Here is a 16,115-nt window from a genome sequence, read left to right as displayed (position 1 = left end):
GAGAACCGGTCGATGACTGGTCGCTGACCGTCCTCGAGGTCACGATGCGTCACGGGGGAATAAAATGTCTTCTGGTACTATTTGACTGTACCAGCTGGCAGGGGCATGCTGGTACATCTCGACCCATGTGTACGGCATTTTGGTACAGCGCTATCCCCATACAGAAGCTCCTCATGGTACAAATGTACGCTATAAATAGCACCCATGTAGCCCTCAACCGCAATTTATAACTCCCCTGACTGGCGATGACCTTCTAGACCAGCGGTAGTAAAAAACCGTCCCCTTCTCCCTGACCTTCCCCTTCCCTCGTCTATATATCCCTCCTCCTCGACCGGTTCTCCTTCACTTCCCGCTCCGTATCTCACCAGCAACCCTCTTCCCTCCTCTTCTCTCTAGAGCTACCAAGCGCCCCTCTACCTACCTACCCTCACACCTCCACACCAACCACCATGTGCAGAAAGGTCACCTGTACCAAGTGCAACAAGCCCTCCTGGGCCGGCTGCGGCATGCACGTCGAGTCAGTGCTGGGCGACGTGCCGAGAGAGCTGCGATGCAAGTGCAAATGAGCAGACTAGCAGAGCGCGGCGTCAGAGCTTGAAGGCGGAAGCGACTGGGACGCCGAGGCTCGGATAGAACAGATAGACAAAACAAAGTAATACAACGATTATAGGAAACGATAAGAACCCACTAGGGATGAATAAAGCACAAGGATGACTGACGCGGAAAACGGGCGTGTACGGGGACATGCGCGTGTACGGGGACGTGCGAAGGAGGTTCGGGGGGTAGGGGGGTTAGGGTACGGTAGGGGAACAAACTAGGGAGCTGGGACACTGGTGACCTTCAGAGAAGGCAGAGGAGCAGTCTCAGGTGCTGTGTGTATAGTAGATTGCAGCAGTGGCACAAAGCGGCAATGGAAGAAATCAATCCAGTCCACTCAGTAGTGTGTCAGTTGTATTCCAGGGTCAGAGAGACTTTGTCATTCCGGGAGTCCGGTCGATGAAGTCGTGGAATGTATCGGCGGTGTGATAATCTAATCTCGGCAGACAGGATGAAGGATTGCAGGTTGCCACGGTTGTCTAAACTTTCGATTTCCCTGGCCATGTCAGAGTTGGCAAGGTTTCTGATTTGATCCTTATGGTCAGTGTTTGGTCTAAGTCTTGATCGAGGGAATCAGCAGGAATGACTGGTGGCATTCTGATTCAATGAGCATGACTGGTGGCATGACCCGGACTGGTGGCAGATCAGTGTTGATGACAGTTTGCGGTTCGCTGGTGATCTGTGTGAGTGAGATTGAACTTGATATCATTCACAGAGGTTGAAGAAGGGGAACTTGAAACCTTCTTGAAACTGAAATGAGTGACTCTGTGATCCGGGGGCGTCACACTGTGACAGTAAACTTGCCGCAGTGCCGCAGGCCCGGGCCGCTGAGGCTTGAAAGAGGCTTCTAGTTCCAACGCGGAGGCGGGCCCGGTCACTCGGAGTCCGATCAGTCCCGGAACGGTCACCGACGCCGTCCCGGGTCACGTGTGGGCCTCCGACGTCCGAGTCACGCGGCGGCGAGTCCGATCGCGAGTCGGGCGGGCCGCGGCCGGTGAATGCTGCAAACGGTTACAATGTATGCCTGAAGCGTTACAAAACGGGGTGAAGAGCCGCCATGGCCTGCTGGTAAGACAATGATGCGCACAGAGGCGATGCTGCTAATCGAGTGTACCTACATCCTCCCTTGTTGTCTTCTGGCTCTTAAATACACTCTCCCCGCTTACCCTGACGCTCCTCGCTCATGCTGTTCCTTTTCTTTTGCCACGTTCTGTTGCTAGGCGAAAAACTGTCACCCCTCCTGTTTGGACTTTGTATACGTCAAAGCACACCATAATGGCCTGCTAGTTGTTCTCAGGTGGCAGAAAGACGATTAAACTCACTCACCACGCAGATTGGGTCTTGTCAACGTGTCGACTGGTTGTTAACACGATGCTGACGATGAATCGACTTCGAATGGGGCAGCGATCATCGCTTACGAGCTTAGTTGCAGGCGTTCTGATGGTTTCGTGTCTTCTTCTTGCAACCTTGCCTCGCCAGATTCGCCAGCGCACCGTTCTCGAGTCTCAATCTTTCATTCTACCGACTGACCAGCAGATAGTACTTCCCGATCCTGGTTATCAGTCTGAATTTCCCATGGTGAATGCAGCCAATACTGCCTCATATTTGCTGACCTTTATGAACAGACTTACTTCAGCTCCTCTCCAAACCCCACATCCGAATACACATGGGTTTGTCCGGGACCGAGCCGGTTGGATGATCGTAACAGTGGGGCCTGTCCCATGTCAAGCAGCGGCGGGTACAGATGTTGCGTCCATGCAGGAACTGGAGTTGCAGTCGTGGACAACCTTTGTTGCCCGAGCAAGGAGGAGCAGCAAAGGGTGTCTGCACTCGTGCCTTCACGAACAGAGCTCGAGAAGAAGTTGGAGACTGTCCTTGCAAAGGAAGTGATGAAGTTGGAGAAGGAGCAGCATCCCGACCCTGCTCCCAGCAGCATCGCCTCTTACATCTCATCAAGAGAGTCGCGCGATGATCTCAACAGCTACTTCAACAGCCTGTCAGACAAGGTCAAGAGCAAGAGATCGATGAAGGACGGTGAGTCGCGCAACGATCTTCAGAGCTTCTTCTCCCTGCTGGAGAAAGGGGATCTCGCAGGCCTGCTGTTCCATCGCAAACCCGCGCCGCCAGTCCGATACCCAGACCCCACGGAGGACATCGAGAAAGTGGCAGATCGATACGCGGAGAAGGTGCATAAGAAGCTGGAGCAGCAAGGAGCAGAGAATCAGCGCGTCGAATATGAGATGTGGAGAGACAGGTCCACAGGTGTGTGTCTTGCAGATGTCTTTGCTTTCCGCTGGCGCTCTGTGACGTCTTTACAGCAAAGGAGCCAAGAGAGACATTCTTTGAGCGAGCAAGGAGACAGCAAAAGAGGCAGCAAGAGATAGCCGCAAGGTACACTGGTCGCGTCGGATGCGTGTTGTCTGATAATGATGGCAGGAGCGGGAATGAGGCTGCCGAGCAGTGGCAGAGGAAGAAGATTCATTTCTACACTGCGAAGCTCGCACCTGGTATGTTGGATGAAAGTTTGAATACGACTACTGAGTCTGATGCGGCAGAGGGTAGAGTAAGGCAGGAGCACGGCAAATTGGTGTTGCCGTTCGCCGATGTCAACAACATGAATTAAATGGAGGCACTCCATGCTAGAGTTAACGAATGAATCATTTGGCGTTCTCAGTTTCTGCTTTCACAACTCGTCACCTTTGACTCAGACTTCCTCCTTCCTCAGCATCCCTCCCTCGCATGGCTGCTCTTCACTGCCCCAAACTGCTCTCCCCTCCCCTCCCTCATTGTCTCTCTTTGACTTCCCTTCTCTTGTCCTCTGTCTCTTCCCTTCCTACCAAGTCCTTCCCTGTCTCTACCTCCCTCCCTCCGTTCCCCTCCATGGCGTTGTTCTCCCATTTTATATCCACTTGTCAACCTGAAATGACAAGTAATCACCCCTACCCCTTCATTCAGCGTCAAAGATACCCCTAGGGTACGCTATCTGCTACCTTGAAACCTCGTTTCCGTTGCCATATGGGAACTGAACCAGGACACGAGAAGCGAGGAGGAGGAGCAAGAGGGAGGAGGGGAGGATGCCAGGACAGAAGTAACAGGTAGAGGAAGAGACCCGGGGCGAGAGGAGTGGCAGGACGATGAAGGATCAGGTGAGCCTGACGACCCGCTAGTCTCCACCTCAGGATGACAGGGCTCCTACTAGGTCGATCCTTTCTCCAAGGCGCTGGAGATTTTCGAGACGGGAGTAAGTTTCGAGCTCGTCCCCGTGCATGCTCAAGGGTTGCTAGGTCCCTGTCTTCAGTACATGCGCCAGGAGGATAGGAAACAACATAAAGGTAGGCTGGTGGAGTAGAGTCGATAAACCTTGCTGAGCTTCGTGTAGAAGCCGATGAACGCACCAGGATCAAAGAAGAAGAAGATCGAAGTCAGAGACGAGTTCGCCCTCGGTGTTGCGTTCCTCGGAACCACCCTGCGCAAGAACGGGCTCAAGTGCGGTACCATGCCGGCTCGTCCCGCCACTCACAGGAGGCGGTCGCAGGAGGGAGAAGGACATCCCGTACATCGCGCTGTATGATGAGATGGGGGTCCCCAAGAGTTTCGCGCAGTGGGCGAACTCTCTCTTCGAAGTGGAGGAGAGGTCGGTAAGGATTGCTGCCTGCTAGCCGATGACCTTCCGGCAGCTCCATGGCAGACAATCTCCGGCAGAGAATCCACAAGGAGCATCTTTGGAGAGGAAAGCCAGAGACTCTACAGACACCCAGGAAAGCTCCTGTCTGTATCCTTGCAGTGTCGTTGACTTGTTGCCACAGAAACAAAGAAGCGTCCGACAGGACCAGGAGAAGCTCGAGCTGGTTTGAGAAACAGCCCAAGGAAGGGGACCAGGAGGAGAGGGCGGAGCAGGCAGGAGGCCAAGGAGAGAACCTTGCGGAGGCGAGCGGGCGAAGGGAGAGCATCCAGATGGAGTCGAGCGTGATGCTTGCATCTACCATGGCAGGTGAGGAGCAGCAGCAGGGCTCTTCCCGTCGCCTACACCTCGACATGTCGAGGGTGAACTCGGAGTCGAATGTGATGACAGAACGGACGTTTGACCTGAGGAGACCTGAGAAGGATGACTTGAGGCCCAGCACGGCACGAGAGCACAGCAGCAGACATATCCAGCTGAGCAGCAGGCCGTTCTCAGCTCGATTTCCACCCCGTGATCACGTCCGAGAGAACATCCTGAGCGCTCGAAGACAGCGAGGAACGGAGGAGCGACCGCTCTCCTGGAGGCGGCAGCAGCAGGCGATTGCCACGGTGCAGACGAGGAGGCAAGAGATCGAGGAGGGGAAGGTGAGGAGGATCAAGGACACGATAGAGAGGTGATGCGAGGTTGTTCTGGCGGCCTGCTGCTGAGCGACGTTGCGAACAGGCGAGACAGGAGGCTCGCTATGATACAGAACGACCTGATCAAGGAGGAGAGCGAGAGGAGGCAGAAGCTCCTTCTGATCTCCGTCGTCTGCAGCAGCTTTTTCAACCTCCTCTACAAGGAGTTCCGCAAGCGCCGAGAAGCCTTGAAGTCGGACTTTCAGGTTCGATCTCCTGCATCCCCCCCCCTCCTGACCTGTTGCTCCTTCCAAAGATCGTTCGGGAGGACACGGAGCGAGGGCTTCGCATCTCCACAGTCTTCCTGGCCTTTATCGGGGTGCAGATCAAGAAGGGAAACCTGCTCAAGGTCTTTCCTGCCTGCGCGCGAGTGCACAAGTGGCTGCGGCAGATCCTGTATCAGTGTTTCTCATGCATTCGATCGTCATCGTCCTCTCACAAGATCAAGGTAAGGATCTCGTCCTCCCTCTTCCCTCCTCTTCCTCTGTCCTCTTCCTCTTCTCTCCTCCTTGTTCTCACCACCTCCTCTGCCTCCTCTACCTCCTCCCTGTCCCTCATCGTCCGCCTTCGCTGCTTCCTTCCCTCTCTTCCTCACTCGCAACATCCTCCCTCTCCACCTCCTCCTCCTCTGTTACCGTCTCTTTCTCATCTTTGTCTTCACTACTTGCTCACAACAAGTCTCAGAAACCTCTGCATCACTTTCCCGAGTTTGGCATCGTCGATGAGCGTCAAGCTGCAAGTTTCTTCATGGTTGCAAGCAAGCTAGACAGGTGATGAGCAGCTGGGAGGAGGAAGTGGCAAGGGCTGGAGAAGAGAGTGACAGGATACCCTCAGGCTGGTGAAGAAGCGGCAAGCAGAGATCATTCAGCACGCGGGCAACGTCATCCGCTCGTTCCTGCAGGAGGCCAACAGAGGCAAAGTGGTGGTCAACATGATCCGGCTGCTGGCGACCAAGGTCAACAGGATCCAGCGCTGGTGGAGGAAGAGACTACAGGCGCACGTGCGGAGGTTCGCAGCCCTGCGGCATGCCTGGACATCCGTAGAGAGAGCGATCGTGACTCGCTCGCTGATGGCTGAGGTTGCGACGCGTCTGATAGCTGCTGGTGAGCGACCCGCGTGCCTCGAGCTCTTCCCCGCTGCCCTCCAGGCGCAGCTGCTGAACATGGCGCCCTCCAAGGTCGACCTGAAGGGGCAGCAGCGGGAGAGGAGGAGGAGGTCGAGGCAGAGCCTTGTGACAGAGATGTCGACCTTCCTCCAAGACCTTCACGCCCTCCTCGAACTCTCGCACGTGGAGCCATCGGAGATGTCGGAGGTCAGCGAGGAGAGCGAGGCTGCAACTCATGTGAGCACGGAGGTGGAGAAGAACGTGGCTGCGAGCCGAGCATCGCTCCGTCGGTTGTCGATCAAACCGCAGGACGTGGAGGGGATAGTGCAGCAGTACATCCGAAACCTCCAGGTCTCTCCCGCCATGCAGTTCAAAGTCTTGATCGAGAAGCTTCAATCGCTGCAGGAGAAGTTCGCCTACCTCAGGAGGCGGTACCAGCATCAGCTTGACCAGTACCGCAGCACGATAGAGTTCCAGCAACAGTGCTCCGAGACCCAAAGGAAGCTGCGGACGGGACGATGGCTGGAGGACAAGAGGCCGAAGGAGGAGGAGGAGGAGGAGGAAAGAAACGTTTCTTTGATGGACCCGCCCGAGGATGCTGGTGGAGAGACGGCCGAATGCTTCAGTATCTCTGCTCCTAAGTTCCCGTCCTTTCCCATCTCCACGCAAGACAGTGCAAAGGTGCGCTCATACTTTGATCGTCTTGTCCTCAACTCGCCTGCTCTCCGCATGCTGTCCTCTTCGCTGCTGCTGTGATGAAGTGGAAGAGCAGCTCGAGGGTGTTGTTGATGGTGCTTGTGATGCTGCTGCTATGATGATGATGGAGGATCATGAAGGTGGAGGAGAGGTGGAGGAAGAGGAAAGGGAGAGGAGGCGGAGGAAGTTATTTGACAGATGAGCAGATTTCCTTCTGGATCGTCAGCACCCATGAGAAAGTTGGGGCCTTTCAGGCTGTGAGTGAAGAGGACGCGAGGGAGCGAGGGAGCGAGGGAGCGAGGGGGGGAGGGGGAGAGAGAGAGAGCAGTGGCAGGTCATGACGGGGATGCAGGCGGAGGGAGAGAACATCAACCCGTTCTTCCAGTCGAAGGATAACTCGATGGAGGAGGAGCCGTGGGAAGTGAAGTCGAGAGATTTTCTCTGCAGGATGGGAGACGCGCTGTAAGGCTGCTCGAATCGCTCCCATCCTGTCTCATGCTACGCAGGTTCCCGAGCTCGGACACGATGATGGTATCGAGCCTGCCCAAAGAAGTCCCTCTCTTCTCCCTCAGCAAGGAGGTAAGAGGAGGGAACGGAACGAGGAGAGGAGGAGGAGAGCGAGGAAAGAATCGGAGGAGACAGATCGAAGAATGCTCATGTTTCCCGCAGAGGCTCGTCGCCAACGTGGACGCGATGCTGGCTGAGATCGAGCAGGCGGAGATGTCGAGGAGGACAGACGTCTTCCGATCCAGCGCTGGGCTGAGTCACTTGAACGCCAGAGCCAGGAGATCCTCGTTGCTCGGCAAGTGAGCGAGAGAGGAGGAGATGGTGGTGGTGCTTGAAGTAGATCTCTTGCCAAGCGTGTACAGAGTAGGAAACAACGGACGAGGCCGGGGGAAGGGAGAGAAACGGGAGGTAGAGGGAGGGGGGAACAAATCATAACGAGGAGGAGGAGAAAGAAAAAGATGACAGACGTGAGTGTTCCCCCTCACACCATCGGCATGTTATCCCGTTGAAAGAACTTGAAGGTCTTGGTCAGTGACTCCACCCTGCCGCCGCATGCTCACTCCCCTCCCCTCCGAGAGTCTCCCGGGCCTCACCATGAAGGCACTTGATACTGCTCGAGCACGAGCGAGATGCGCTTCTTCTGGATCTGCGTCCGGTAGCCCATCACCTGCCTTGGCTCACTGGAAGGTAGCGGGAGAGGTGCAAGTACCCGGTGGTAGGCGTCGCCTCGGAAGGCGACCATGGTGTTCTCCTGCGGGAAGACTTCCTGGACCAAGAGACATGAGATCGAGATGTTTGACGAGCGACTCTACGTGAAGGAAGGAGCGAGAGAAGCAGAGGGAGAGAGGAGATGAAGTGAAGACGCTCACAGAGGCCTGACGGACTCTGGCTGACTATCTCACTCACTCACTCACTCACTCACTCACTCACTCACTCCCTCACTCACTCACTCACTCCCTCACTCACTCACTCACTCACTCACTCCCTCACTCACTCCCTCACTCACTCACTCACTCACTCCCTCACTCACTCACTCACTCACTCACTCACTCACTCACTCACTCACTCACTCACTCACTCACTCACTCACTCACTCACTCACTCACTCACTCACTCACAGCCAGACAGACAAGCATCACGACCAATGACGAGACTTACTGACTTACTGACTTACTGACCTACTGACCTACTGACCTACTGGCTTGCTTGCTGACTAGGAGCAGAGGTAGGACAGAGTCATAACGGTCTCGCACCTCGTCCGGAGGAGGAGGATTGGCGATTTCAGGCACCGTCTTGCTGTACTTGAAGACCTTGAGAGACACCGACATGAGAACCAACCTTCACAAGCTCATGACCATGACCATGACCATGATCATCATCATCATCATCATCATCATCATCATCATCATCATCATCATCATCATCATCATCATCATCATCATCATCATCATCATCATCATCATGACCATGAGCATCATCATGAGCATCATCATGATCATTATCATCATCATTATCATCATTCTGATCTTTTTCATGATCATCATCGTGCCTGAAGCTGCCCTCCTTTCATGTCTTCTGGTACCGAGATGTAGAGCACATTCACCTATACCCCGTCAGTCTCGCACGCTTCTTCTGCTTGCTATCAGCTCAGAACCTGATGGGCAAAGATCTCTCCGACCCACCATGACTGAATGGTGTTGTCGATATGCAAATTGACGACAACATCGCTCTCATTCGTCGGGGTATGGCAGACTAGCTGCTTCAAAGTCAGCCTCCCTCCCCTCTCGCTCTCTCACTCCACACACACCAGGTTCATGACGAAGGCGTTGGCTCCAGCGTAGAGTGCTCTGTCGAAGTAAGGCTGGCTCGATCGCATGTCAGCCTCCGGCACTCACACATCACAGTCACGACATGCAGGCACTCGAAGCGCACGTCCTTCTTGAACCGGTCGATCCCCTTCCTGCTCCGACCATAACCCTCACATTTTGCTGCGGCAAAGACTCTTCGCACCTGTTGAAGGCGATGACGAAGCCTTTGGTGGCTGAGAACGCGTTCTGATCCAGCACCGATGGGCCAGTGAGCGGGTGGTTCTCCAAGCACTGCTGCATCCATGCAAACTCCTTCGCACGTCACCGAATGAGCCAACACGACATGCGGCAACGAAGCTGCCACCTCCTCCGGCATGAAGCCCTCTACCTTCCTGACGAGCTTCTGATGGCTGTTATGATCGTACGATTCACCTTGCACTCAGACCATCTCATTGTCGTCACCTCAGACAAGAAATCATCGGGGTGAAGATCAGCCTGGCCTGCAGAGGAGAGTATCAGGCTTGCACAAGCTGCGATTGCGTGACCAGAAGAAACGCTAACAGCGTGGTCACAATCAGCCCGATCACCAGGACCTTGTAGGCTGTCTCTGTGCTCATCTTCCGCTTCACCATCGTCTTGACACGCCACCACGCGCAGACCTGGACCATGAGGTCAAACAGGCAGGATGTGCTTGATGTGCTGCTGAGACATGAAGGACAAGAAGAGCAGCAAGTGTATGTGGGATGAGAGAACCGGAACGTTCAAGAAAGTTTTCCAGGGACCCGCCAAGAGGGGAGGCATGATGCAGGGAGTGAGAGCAGCATGAGGAGGATCGACTCTGACTGGTGAAAGCAGCGGGGGGCGGGTCAGAGGAGCGGGGGGGGACGAGCGGGTCCCAGAGCCATAGAGGAGGAGCAGATAGAGAGAGGTGGCGCGGGTTCAAATCTGACACTTTTTTTTAGTGTCACTTATTATTTTAAGCCCTCACTGTGTGCCTGGCCCGGAACGCCGTGCCACTCTGAGCTCCGGGTGTCAGTTTACACCGGGCCGCCCCCCGGCTCAGGTCCGGAGCCCGGCCAGTGGGCCGCACTCAGCCGCAGATTGACTGAACCCACCGGCAGCCGCGGCGCGGCCGCTACGGGTGACTCGCTCCGAGCGCCGGAAACACTCGGGGTGACCGAGGCTGCGGAGACTCCCGAGTCCGGCGCGGCCAGACTCACTGGGCTGAGTCCGAGTCAAGAAGTCTGTCCGGGCCGGGCGGCCGGGCCGGCGTGTACTAACTTGGGCCTGACCGTTCAGACATCCGAGCCGATTCCGCGGCGCCGGTGACCGTCCGACTCTGAGGCTGGCCTGAGGCTGCCAGCCGGCCGCCGCGGGTGCCCTCATGCCAGGCGGAATGACTAGACTCACAGCGGCCCGGTTTCACTGCACCGCCGGCCTCGGAGTTCGCACCTCCGACTGAGTCACTGACTCAGTGAGTCCGGTCCGACTGGCAGATGTACGGTACCGTGCTCTATTTCAAATGCTTCTTCAGTTAGTGTCTTGTCTCACTCCCTATGTATGTACTCCGGCGTGGGCTCGCTTTGATCCTTTTTTGGCCGGCTTTGCCATGGCAGATGCGTGCGTCGGATGCGGCGTCGGCAGCGAAGCAGGAGCGGGAACAGGCGCATCAGGAAGTTTGATGGGAAGATGCAGGCGGTGCCAGGGAAGGATCTGCTCAAGCGCATGCTACAAGAGTCACAACGAGGGCAGATGTGCCGAGATGTTCTTCAAGGGCGAGGTCGGCAGTGCTTGTTGCTTCCTTGGTTGAGCTCGCTCTACAGGTGATGAACGAGATCAAAGGGCGCGAGGGAGTCGATGACAACGAGAAGAAGAAAATGATGGATATCTTGTAAACGCTGCATCATGCCTTGCTTCCTCCTTACACATGCCTGTAGGAAGAGAATGCACAGCGAGCAAGCGGAAGAGGAGAGCGACAAGGTACGCCGCGCTGCTTCCCTTCAAGGGATCTTGTTGTCCGACAGTCTGTGATGGTAATCCCTACCATGCAGGACGAGTGCGACGAAGACGATCTGGGAGAGGAGCTTGAAGGGGTACGATGAGCATGCTCAATGCTCGATCAGCGGCGGAAGAGATATGAGCTTTGATAGATGGCGGCAGTTGAAGCTGGATGAGAACACGCAATGGGAAGACTTGTCGGCAGCACAGCAGCAAGCGTTCATTAAGGTTGGTGAGGAGCCTTGCAGGGACTGTTGCTGATGGAAGTCGAGCAGGCCGTGAGGGAAGGGAAACTGGATGGACTGATGCAGCAGTGGGTGCCATGGTGGATGCAGAGTGGTTGCGCGATAGAGGTAGAGGAGGAGGAGGAGGAGGAGGAGGAGGAGGACGGAGAGATGTCCTCGAGAAGAATGCCGAGGATTCTCAAAGAAATTCCCAAGTTTAGTACTTTGAGTCGGAAAGAGCCCTCGCCGTTGCTTCCCTTCATCCTTGTGGGAATGCTGTGGAGTTATGTTCTGACCAAAAGGAGGTAGACGATTGCGAGGGGAGGGAATGCCGTCGAGGAATGACGCGCTGCTATCAGATGCAACGGAGACACAGATTCTGATCAAGAGATTCTGCTCGAGAGCGCGAGGATCTTATGCGAGTCCTCACCCTACATGCTCTCCCCGTCGGCGCGCCAGGAGGAATGTGTCCCTCCCAAGAACGTGAGGGTCACTCCCTAGCACTGCTTGCTCTCTTCATATGACACTCTGCCCATCTTCTCTCCTCCATCTCCGTGCCATGCTGTCCCTCCTCCACGTTTCCGAGTTGTGACCCTCCCCTCCGCCTGTTCCCCCAGGTTGCCGAGTCTCTCAACTCCTGCATGGAGCAGAGTATTGATCTGATCAGCTCCTCGTCCCTCAAACGTGCTCACATGCCTTTCGTCCTGGTACCTCGTCGCGATAACTATCATCTCTTGTAGCTCATGACATGTATAGGAGCTCGTAGACGACATTCATCGCCTCCTCCAGTTCAAGATGAGGGTTCTAGCTGCCCTCTCCGACACCCTTGCCATCCTGCAAAGAGCGAGCGCTGCATCGAGCATCCAAAAGTCATTCAAGAGCAGGCTGGACAGAACTTCGAAGAAGGTTGTCTTCTTCTGCAGCTGGATCAACGAAGTTGGCACAGGTATTGTTTGCCGGGCTAGTTGGTCGTTCTTCGTGTGTTCACTAACGCGATCCAGATGTTATCAATCTCTTGCAGGCACAAGTACTGATCGTAAAGGAGAGATTGGAGAAGGACTGGAAGGAGGAAGAAGCCCAGGGCCAGGCGGCTCATGACAAGCAAGAGGGGAAAAAGAAAGTGAAGATCGTTGAGCTTCCGCAAGAAACCTGACATCAGTCCATGTAAATGAAGAGCCTTAAAGATGTAAATCAATCATCACGTCTTAAGGTGTACTCCAAACCATTTAAAGCCCATCACTCATCATGGTTTATGTTGTAATTCAAACCATTTGTGATCCTCAAACATGTGAACATCTCCCTACATCTGTCACGTTCCTCTCAACGCCCCTAGATTTTCACCACCTGCCCTCAACAGCTCGTTTCAAGGTCCTCAAAGCCCCAAGTTAGTCTTAGCACGCTTGGCCGCGCGAGCTGACTTCGCTGCTTTGTCTGCGAACTCTAGCATCAGCGGCATTGCAAAGCTTTCAATAGCAAACCAACCAGTAGCCCACTTGTCATAATCGAAATAATGACTGGTCTGCCTTCGAGGATCATCGACAGGGAGTTTGTGGATCTGGCGTGACGTGTCAATGTCACGGTACATATCAATGGCGTATTCACACTTGTCCTGCCCCTTCGAACCTTCCAGACGTCTTGTTGAAGGTGGCATGAAAGAGATATTGCTCTTGCTTCGGAGTCTCTCCATTCATGGCCGCCCGAACTGCCACCTGATCCACGAGTCAACAGACGGAAAAGAAACCAGATCATGGTCTCTCCACCTCTCTCGTGTACTTCTCGGCTATACGCGTGTGTTTGGTGATATCCGTCCTGTGCATCGTGATGGGGCCTTTTTCGATCTGCTCCAACTTTCAATCTCAGGAGTTCCACGTCTGTTTTCTCACCTGGTCAAGAAGTCCTTCAGCTGCTGCGGCGATGTCCTCTGGAGTTATTTGAGGTCGCCCATCTTCGGTCTTCTTGGATGCCACAATGCCCTTGGACATGGCAGCTGCCTCCGCCAGCTTTTGTAGCTGCATGAGCACACCAGCAGGAACAGATTGCATGGACCTCGGGAGCAGTGAAGGTCTCGTTGGTCCCAAAGATCTTCTGCGCTTCTGTCAATCCATCCTCGTCAACGGCTGGCTCAGCATCGCCCACTTCCCCTTTTCGTAGCAGAGGGAGGACAAGGTCAGCAATCGTCTCAGAGTCGATGGGGCTCTTTACCTTCCGGCAGGTTTGCCAGCACTTGATTCAACCTGGAAGCTGAGTCCCCCTGCGAAGGCTCGTAGATGAAGCCTCCAAACGCTTGAGTCGTGCCCTTGTTCTCCGGTCCTTGAGGTTTCCCTGCAATGCTTCCGTAGTAGTACTTGTTGTACGCATCCTGCCCTGTTCGGAATCCGTACATCATTGCGTATGTGTCCCAGTCATAACCATCTGAAATCGATAGATTAAGCATTATCCCTCGAACGCCCATGCTCTTACCAGGAAATTTGGAGGAAGTCAAAGAATTGTTTTTCTGATTGCCTTGAGAACCAGGCTATGAAAGGCATTAGAGATGTTCTACACATATCCATTGCGTACTTGGACAGGTTTAATAGCAAGGGGCATGTTCCATGCTCCTGCTGGATATGCTCTTCCATCATACAAGTTCGTCCACTTTGTCTGTTTGTTGCTCAATCACGCAAAGACAACCACTCTCGAACTCACATTCATTTTAGACGCAGGAGGCTCATCCCATGAAGTCTCTCCCGTGTCTGTCACAGCTCGTTCACAAACCGAGCAGGCGAGAAGTTTGGAACTCACTAGGGTTGTGCCAGTAGTTTGCCTGTTCTCCTTCATCCCAGTACCTACCTTGAAGTCACTAGGAACTATCCGAGGCGGGCAGTGGACGACAAGCAACGGGCATTCACCTTATCCATCCACCTCCAAGAACGACACCTTGCTTCTTCCTCTCGTCTTCTTCCTTGTCGACTTCTTCCGATACAGCCTCCTCTTCCTCCTGCACGTCCTCGTCCTGCCCTTCCTTGGAAAGCGGATCCTCCCACTTTGTTTGTCCAGTTTCTGGAGCCCAACAGACTCACTCCATGACACAGGAAAGGAATGTCACCTGTGTTGTGCCAGTAGTTGGCAGACTCGACATCATCCCAGTACCTGATGTCATCATGAGTATCACTCAAACGTTTCGCGCTTTCCCCGCAGGCTGGGAGGGAAAGTAGAGGAGAGCAGCGCTTCAACATGCAACAACATCTCATCGCGCATGTTCATGTTGCGCACTCATGGGAGTGATCGGCATGTCTTACCTCTTCCAGCCTCCTCCAACGTCGACCCCCTGCTCCTTCCTCCCCTCGTCCTCCTCCTTCTCTTCTCCCATTCTTCAACCCCGTGACCTCCCCCACCCCCACCCCGGCCGCTTTGGAGCTCCCCACCCTACAGGTAGTACAAATGACCCCTGGATCTTCTTATCTGTGAGGTAAAATACTACCCCCACCCATAATAAATCACGATTATACCCACCTGCAGATTGATGATAATTTCATTGATCCATCCCCTACCCCCTCATTCGAACCACTTTTCAATGGAAGGTATTTTAGTATGGGTGGGGTATATAACCCTACCCGTGAAATGAATGAACCTGAATTCCTATGGACCCCACCGTCTCCAACCTCCAAAGCTGTACAAACATGGCGTGAGGTCTCCAGGCGCTCTGACGATGAAGAAGAAGAGAAAGACGAGACGAGAGGAGCGAAGGAGAGAGAAGATAAGAGCACAGAAGGAGGTCTGGAGAGGGACAAGGGACAAGGGACAAGGGACAAGGGACGAGAATGGAAACAAAGAGTACTTCACAACCAAGGTGTTGAATCAATTGTTTTGCAGATAAGGCAGGACAGGAGACACTTTGGATTCTTACGACGCCTCCTTCGATAGAAATTTCTCTCTTTCTGCATTGAATGCTGACAGAAGTATTTGCTCCAACGAAAGCGGCAGAGAGACTCTATCTTCAAGCTGCGGGTATTCCAACGTCGATTTCTTTGTTCATATTCAAGTTGCACTTTGACAGAGTTGCCGCATGAAAGCAAAGCTCGCAATCATCTCAAGTATGACAAAGAGACTACAAAGGTAGAGAGAAACGTTGCTATCAACCGTTTGGTGTTTCATTTGACTCATGTTCAGGCTTTCGAGAGGGAACTGATCGCGAGGAGGGCGGCTCTAGAGAACAAACTCAGCGAATCCTCTAAATCGAGTCATGACAAGATGTCTAAGAGTAAGCTCAAGCTAACTCCAATCATACAACTGACCTGGATGTAGAGCATATGAACCCGATCGAACGGGCAGCGTGGGAAAGATTTCAGCGTCAGAACACTTTGGCAGCAGAGGTGCTTGACTTGAATTGTTTCTGCTGAGCGTGATAGCTCGAGCAGACGCATGATCCGAAGAGATCTGCTGGTCCCCAGGGTATCGTGCAGAGCTCAAGGATCGATCGTCCAATTCACATCAGTTCCGACATCGCACATACCAACGACACCGCTGCGTCGGTGCAAAATATGATTGGATTTTGAACCTTTCTCACTCTAAGCAGAGACTGCGTACGTCTGAAGGGAGGAATTCCAAAACTGACACCACCCCCTTCTTTCACAGTACCATGTTGCGCGCATTAGCGCACAGTCACACGTGACATACAAGAGTATTTTAACTAAAGCTGCAAAACCTCTGATCGTGAGAAAAAATACCATCACAGCGGGAATCTTTATTCTAAGAACAAAAATCGCCCCCACATTCGCATCTTACCTGAAACTTGGGAAACAGTGATGCAAGATCAACTGCTGCCACGTTAACATGCCGGCT

General features: G+C 54.0%; 6 protein-coding genes across 6 annotated transcripts; 4 read left to right on the top strand and 2 right to left on the bottom strand.

Moving 5' to 3' along the window:
• Positions 1-2,037: 2,037 nt before the first annotated feature.
• On the top strand, positions 2,038-3,220 carry GUITHDRAFT_108290 (hypothetical protein; the record flags this gene model as incomplete). The annotated part of the gene is made up of 5 exons (XM_005832765.1): positions 2,038-2,175; positions 2,223-2,859; positions 2,916-2,988; positions 3,034-3,104; positions 3,153-3,220. 5 exons carry the CDS (start codon positions 2,038-2,040, stop codon positions 3,218-3,220), a joined length of 987 nt encoding a protein of 328 aa, XP_005832822.1.
• Positions 3,221-3,692: 472 nt separating this feature from the next.
• On the top strand, positions 3,693-7,567 carry GUITHDRAFT_163150 (hypothetical protein; the record flags this gene model as incomplete). Its single annotated transcript, XM_005832764.1, has 14 exons — positions 3,693-3,743; positions 3,797-3,838; positions 3,882-3,929; positions 3,977-4,083; positions 4,133-4,231; positions 4,275-4,952; positions 5,003-5,162; positions 5,213-5,404; positions 5,641-5,726; positions 5,791-6,742; positions 6,964-7,014; positions 7,110-7,219; positions 7,264-7,336; positions 7,427-7,567. The coding sequence occupies exons 1-14, from the start codon at positions 3,732-3,734 to the stop codon at positions 7,565-7,567; spliced, it is 2,751 nt and encodes a 916-aa protein (XP_005832821.1). The 5' UTR covers positions 3,693-3,731.
• A 178-nt stretch (positions 7,568-7,745) lies between these two features.
• GUITHDRAFT_108288 (hypothetical protein) lies at positions 7,746-9,704 on the bottom strand (the record flags this gene model as incomplete). The annotated part of the gene is made up of 11 exons (XM_005832763.1): positions 7,746-7,806; positions 7,858-7,931; positions 7,974-8,030; positions 8,518-8,574; positions 8,847-8,867; positions 8,919-9,020; positions 9,072-9,125; positions 9,167-9,224; positions 9,275-9,384; positions 9,505-9,567; positions 9,618-9,704. The coding sequence occupies 11 exons, from the start codon at positions 9,702-9,704 to the stop codon at positions 7,746-7,748; spliced, it is 744 nt and encodes a 247-aa protein (XP_005832820.1).
• A 977-nt stretch (positions 9,705-10,681) lies between these two features.
• On the top strand, positions 10,682-12,447 carry GUITHDRAFT_138682 (hypothetical protein; the record flags this gene model as incomplete). The annotated part of the gene is made up of 10 exons (XM_005832762.1): positions 10,682-10,852; positions 10,896-10,963; positions 11,010-11,052; positions 11,124-11,165; positions 11,233-11,298; positions 11,346-11,599; positions 11,654-11,777; positions 11,912-12,001; positions 12,051-12,240; positions 12,296-12,447. The coding sequence occupies 10 exons, from the start codon at positions 10,682-10,684 to the stop codon at positions 12,445-12,447; spliced, it is 1,200 nt and encodes a 399-aa protein (XP_005832819.1).
• Positions 12,448-12,666: 219 nt separating this feature from the next.
• On the bottom strand, positions 12,667-14,643 carry GUITHDRAFT_138681 (hypothetical protein; the record flags this gene model as incomplete). Its single annotated transcript, XM_005832761.1, has 13 exons — positions 12,667-12,849; positions 12,899-13,003; positions 13,055-13,132; positions 13,178-13,303; positions 13,341-13,435; positions 13,497-13,706; positions 13,755-13,809; positions 13,854-13,934; positions 13,980-14,026; positions 14,076-14,119; positions 14,183-14,333; positions 14,380-14,423; positions 14,573-14,643. The coding sequence occupies 13 exons, from the start codon at positions 14,641-14,643 to the stop codon at positions 12,667-12,669; spliced, it is 1,290 nt and encodes a 429-aa protein (XP_005832818.1).
• Positions 14,644-15,143: 500 nt separating this feature from the next.
• On the top strand, positions 15,144-15,984 carry GUITHDRAFT_152578 (hypothetical protein). The gene is made up of 6 exons (XM_005832760.1): positions 15,144-15,281; positions 15,331-15,389; positions 15,444-15,534; positions 15,579-15,646; positions 15,692-15,805; positions 15,850-15,984. Exons 1-6 carry the CDS (start codon positions 15,221-15,223, stop codon positions 15,943-15,945), a joined length of 489 nt encoding a protein of 162 aa, XP_005832817.1. The 5' UTR covers positions 15,144-15,220; the 3' UTR covers positions 15,946-15,984.
• The last annotated feature ends 131 nt before the right edge of the window (positions 15,985-16,115 follow it).

Source organism: Guillardia theta (genome assembly GCF_000315625.1).
Source record: "Guillardia theta CCMP2712 unplaced genomic scaffold GUITHscaffold_33, whole genome shotgun sequence".
Lineage (NCBI taxonomy): Eukaryota > Cryptophyceae > Pyrenomonadales > Geminigeraceae > Guillardia > Guillardia theta.
Note: the sequence above shows the minus strand (reverse complement) of the source record. Positions and strands in the feature narration are given on the sequence as shown.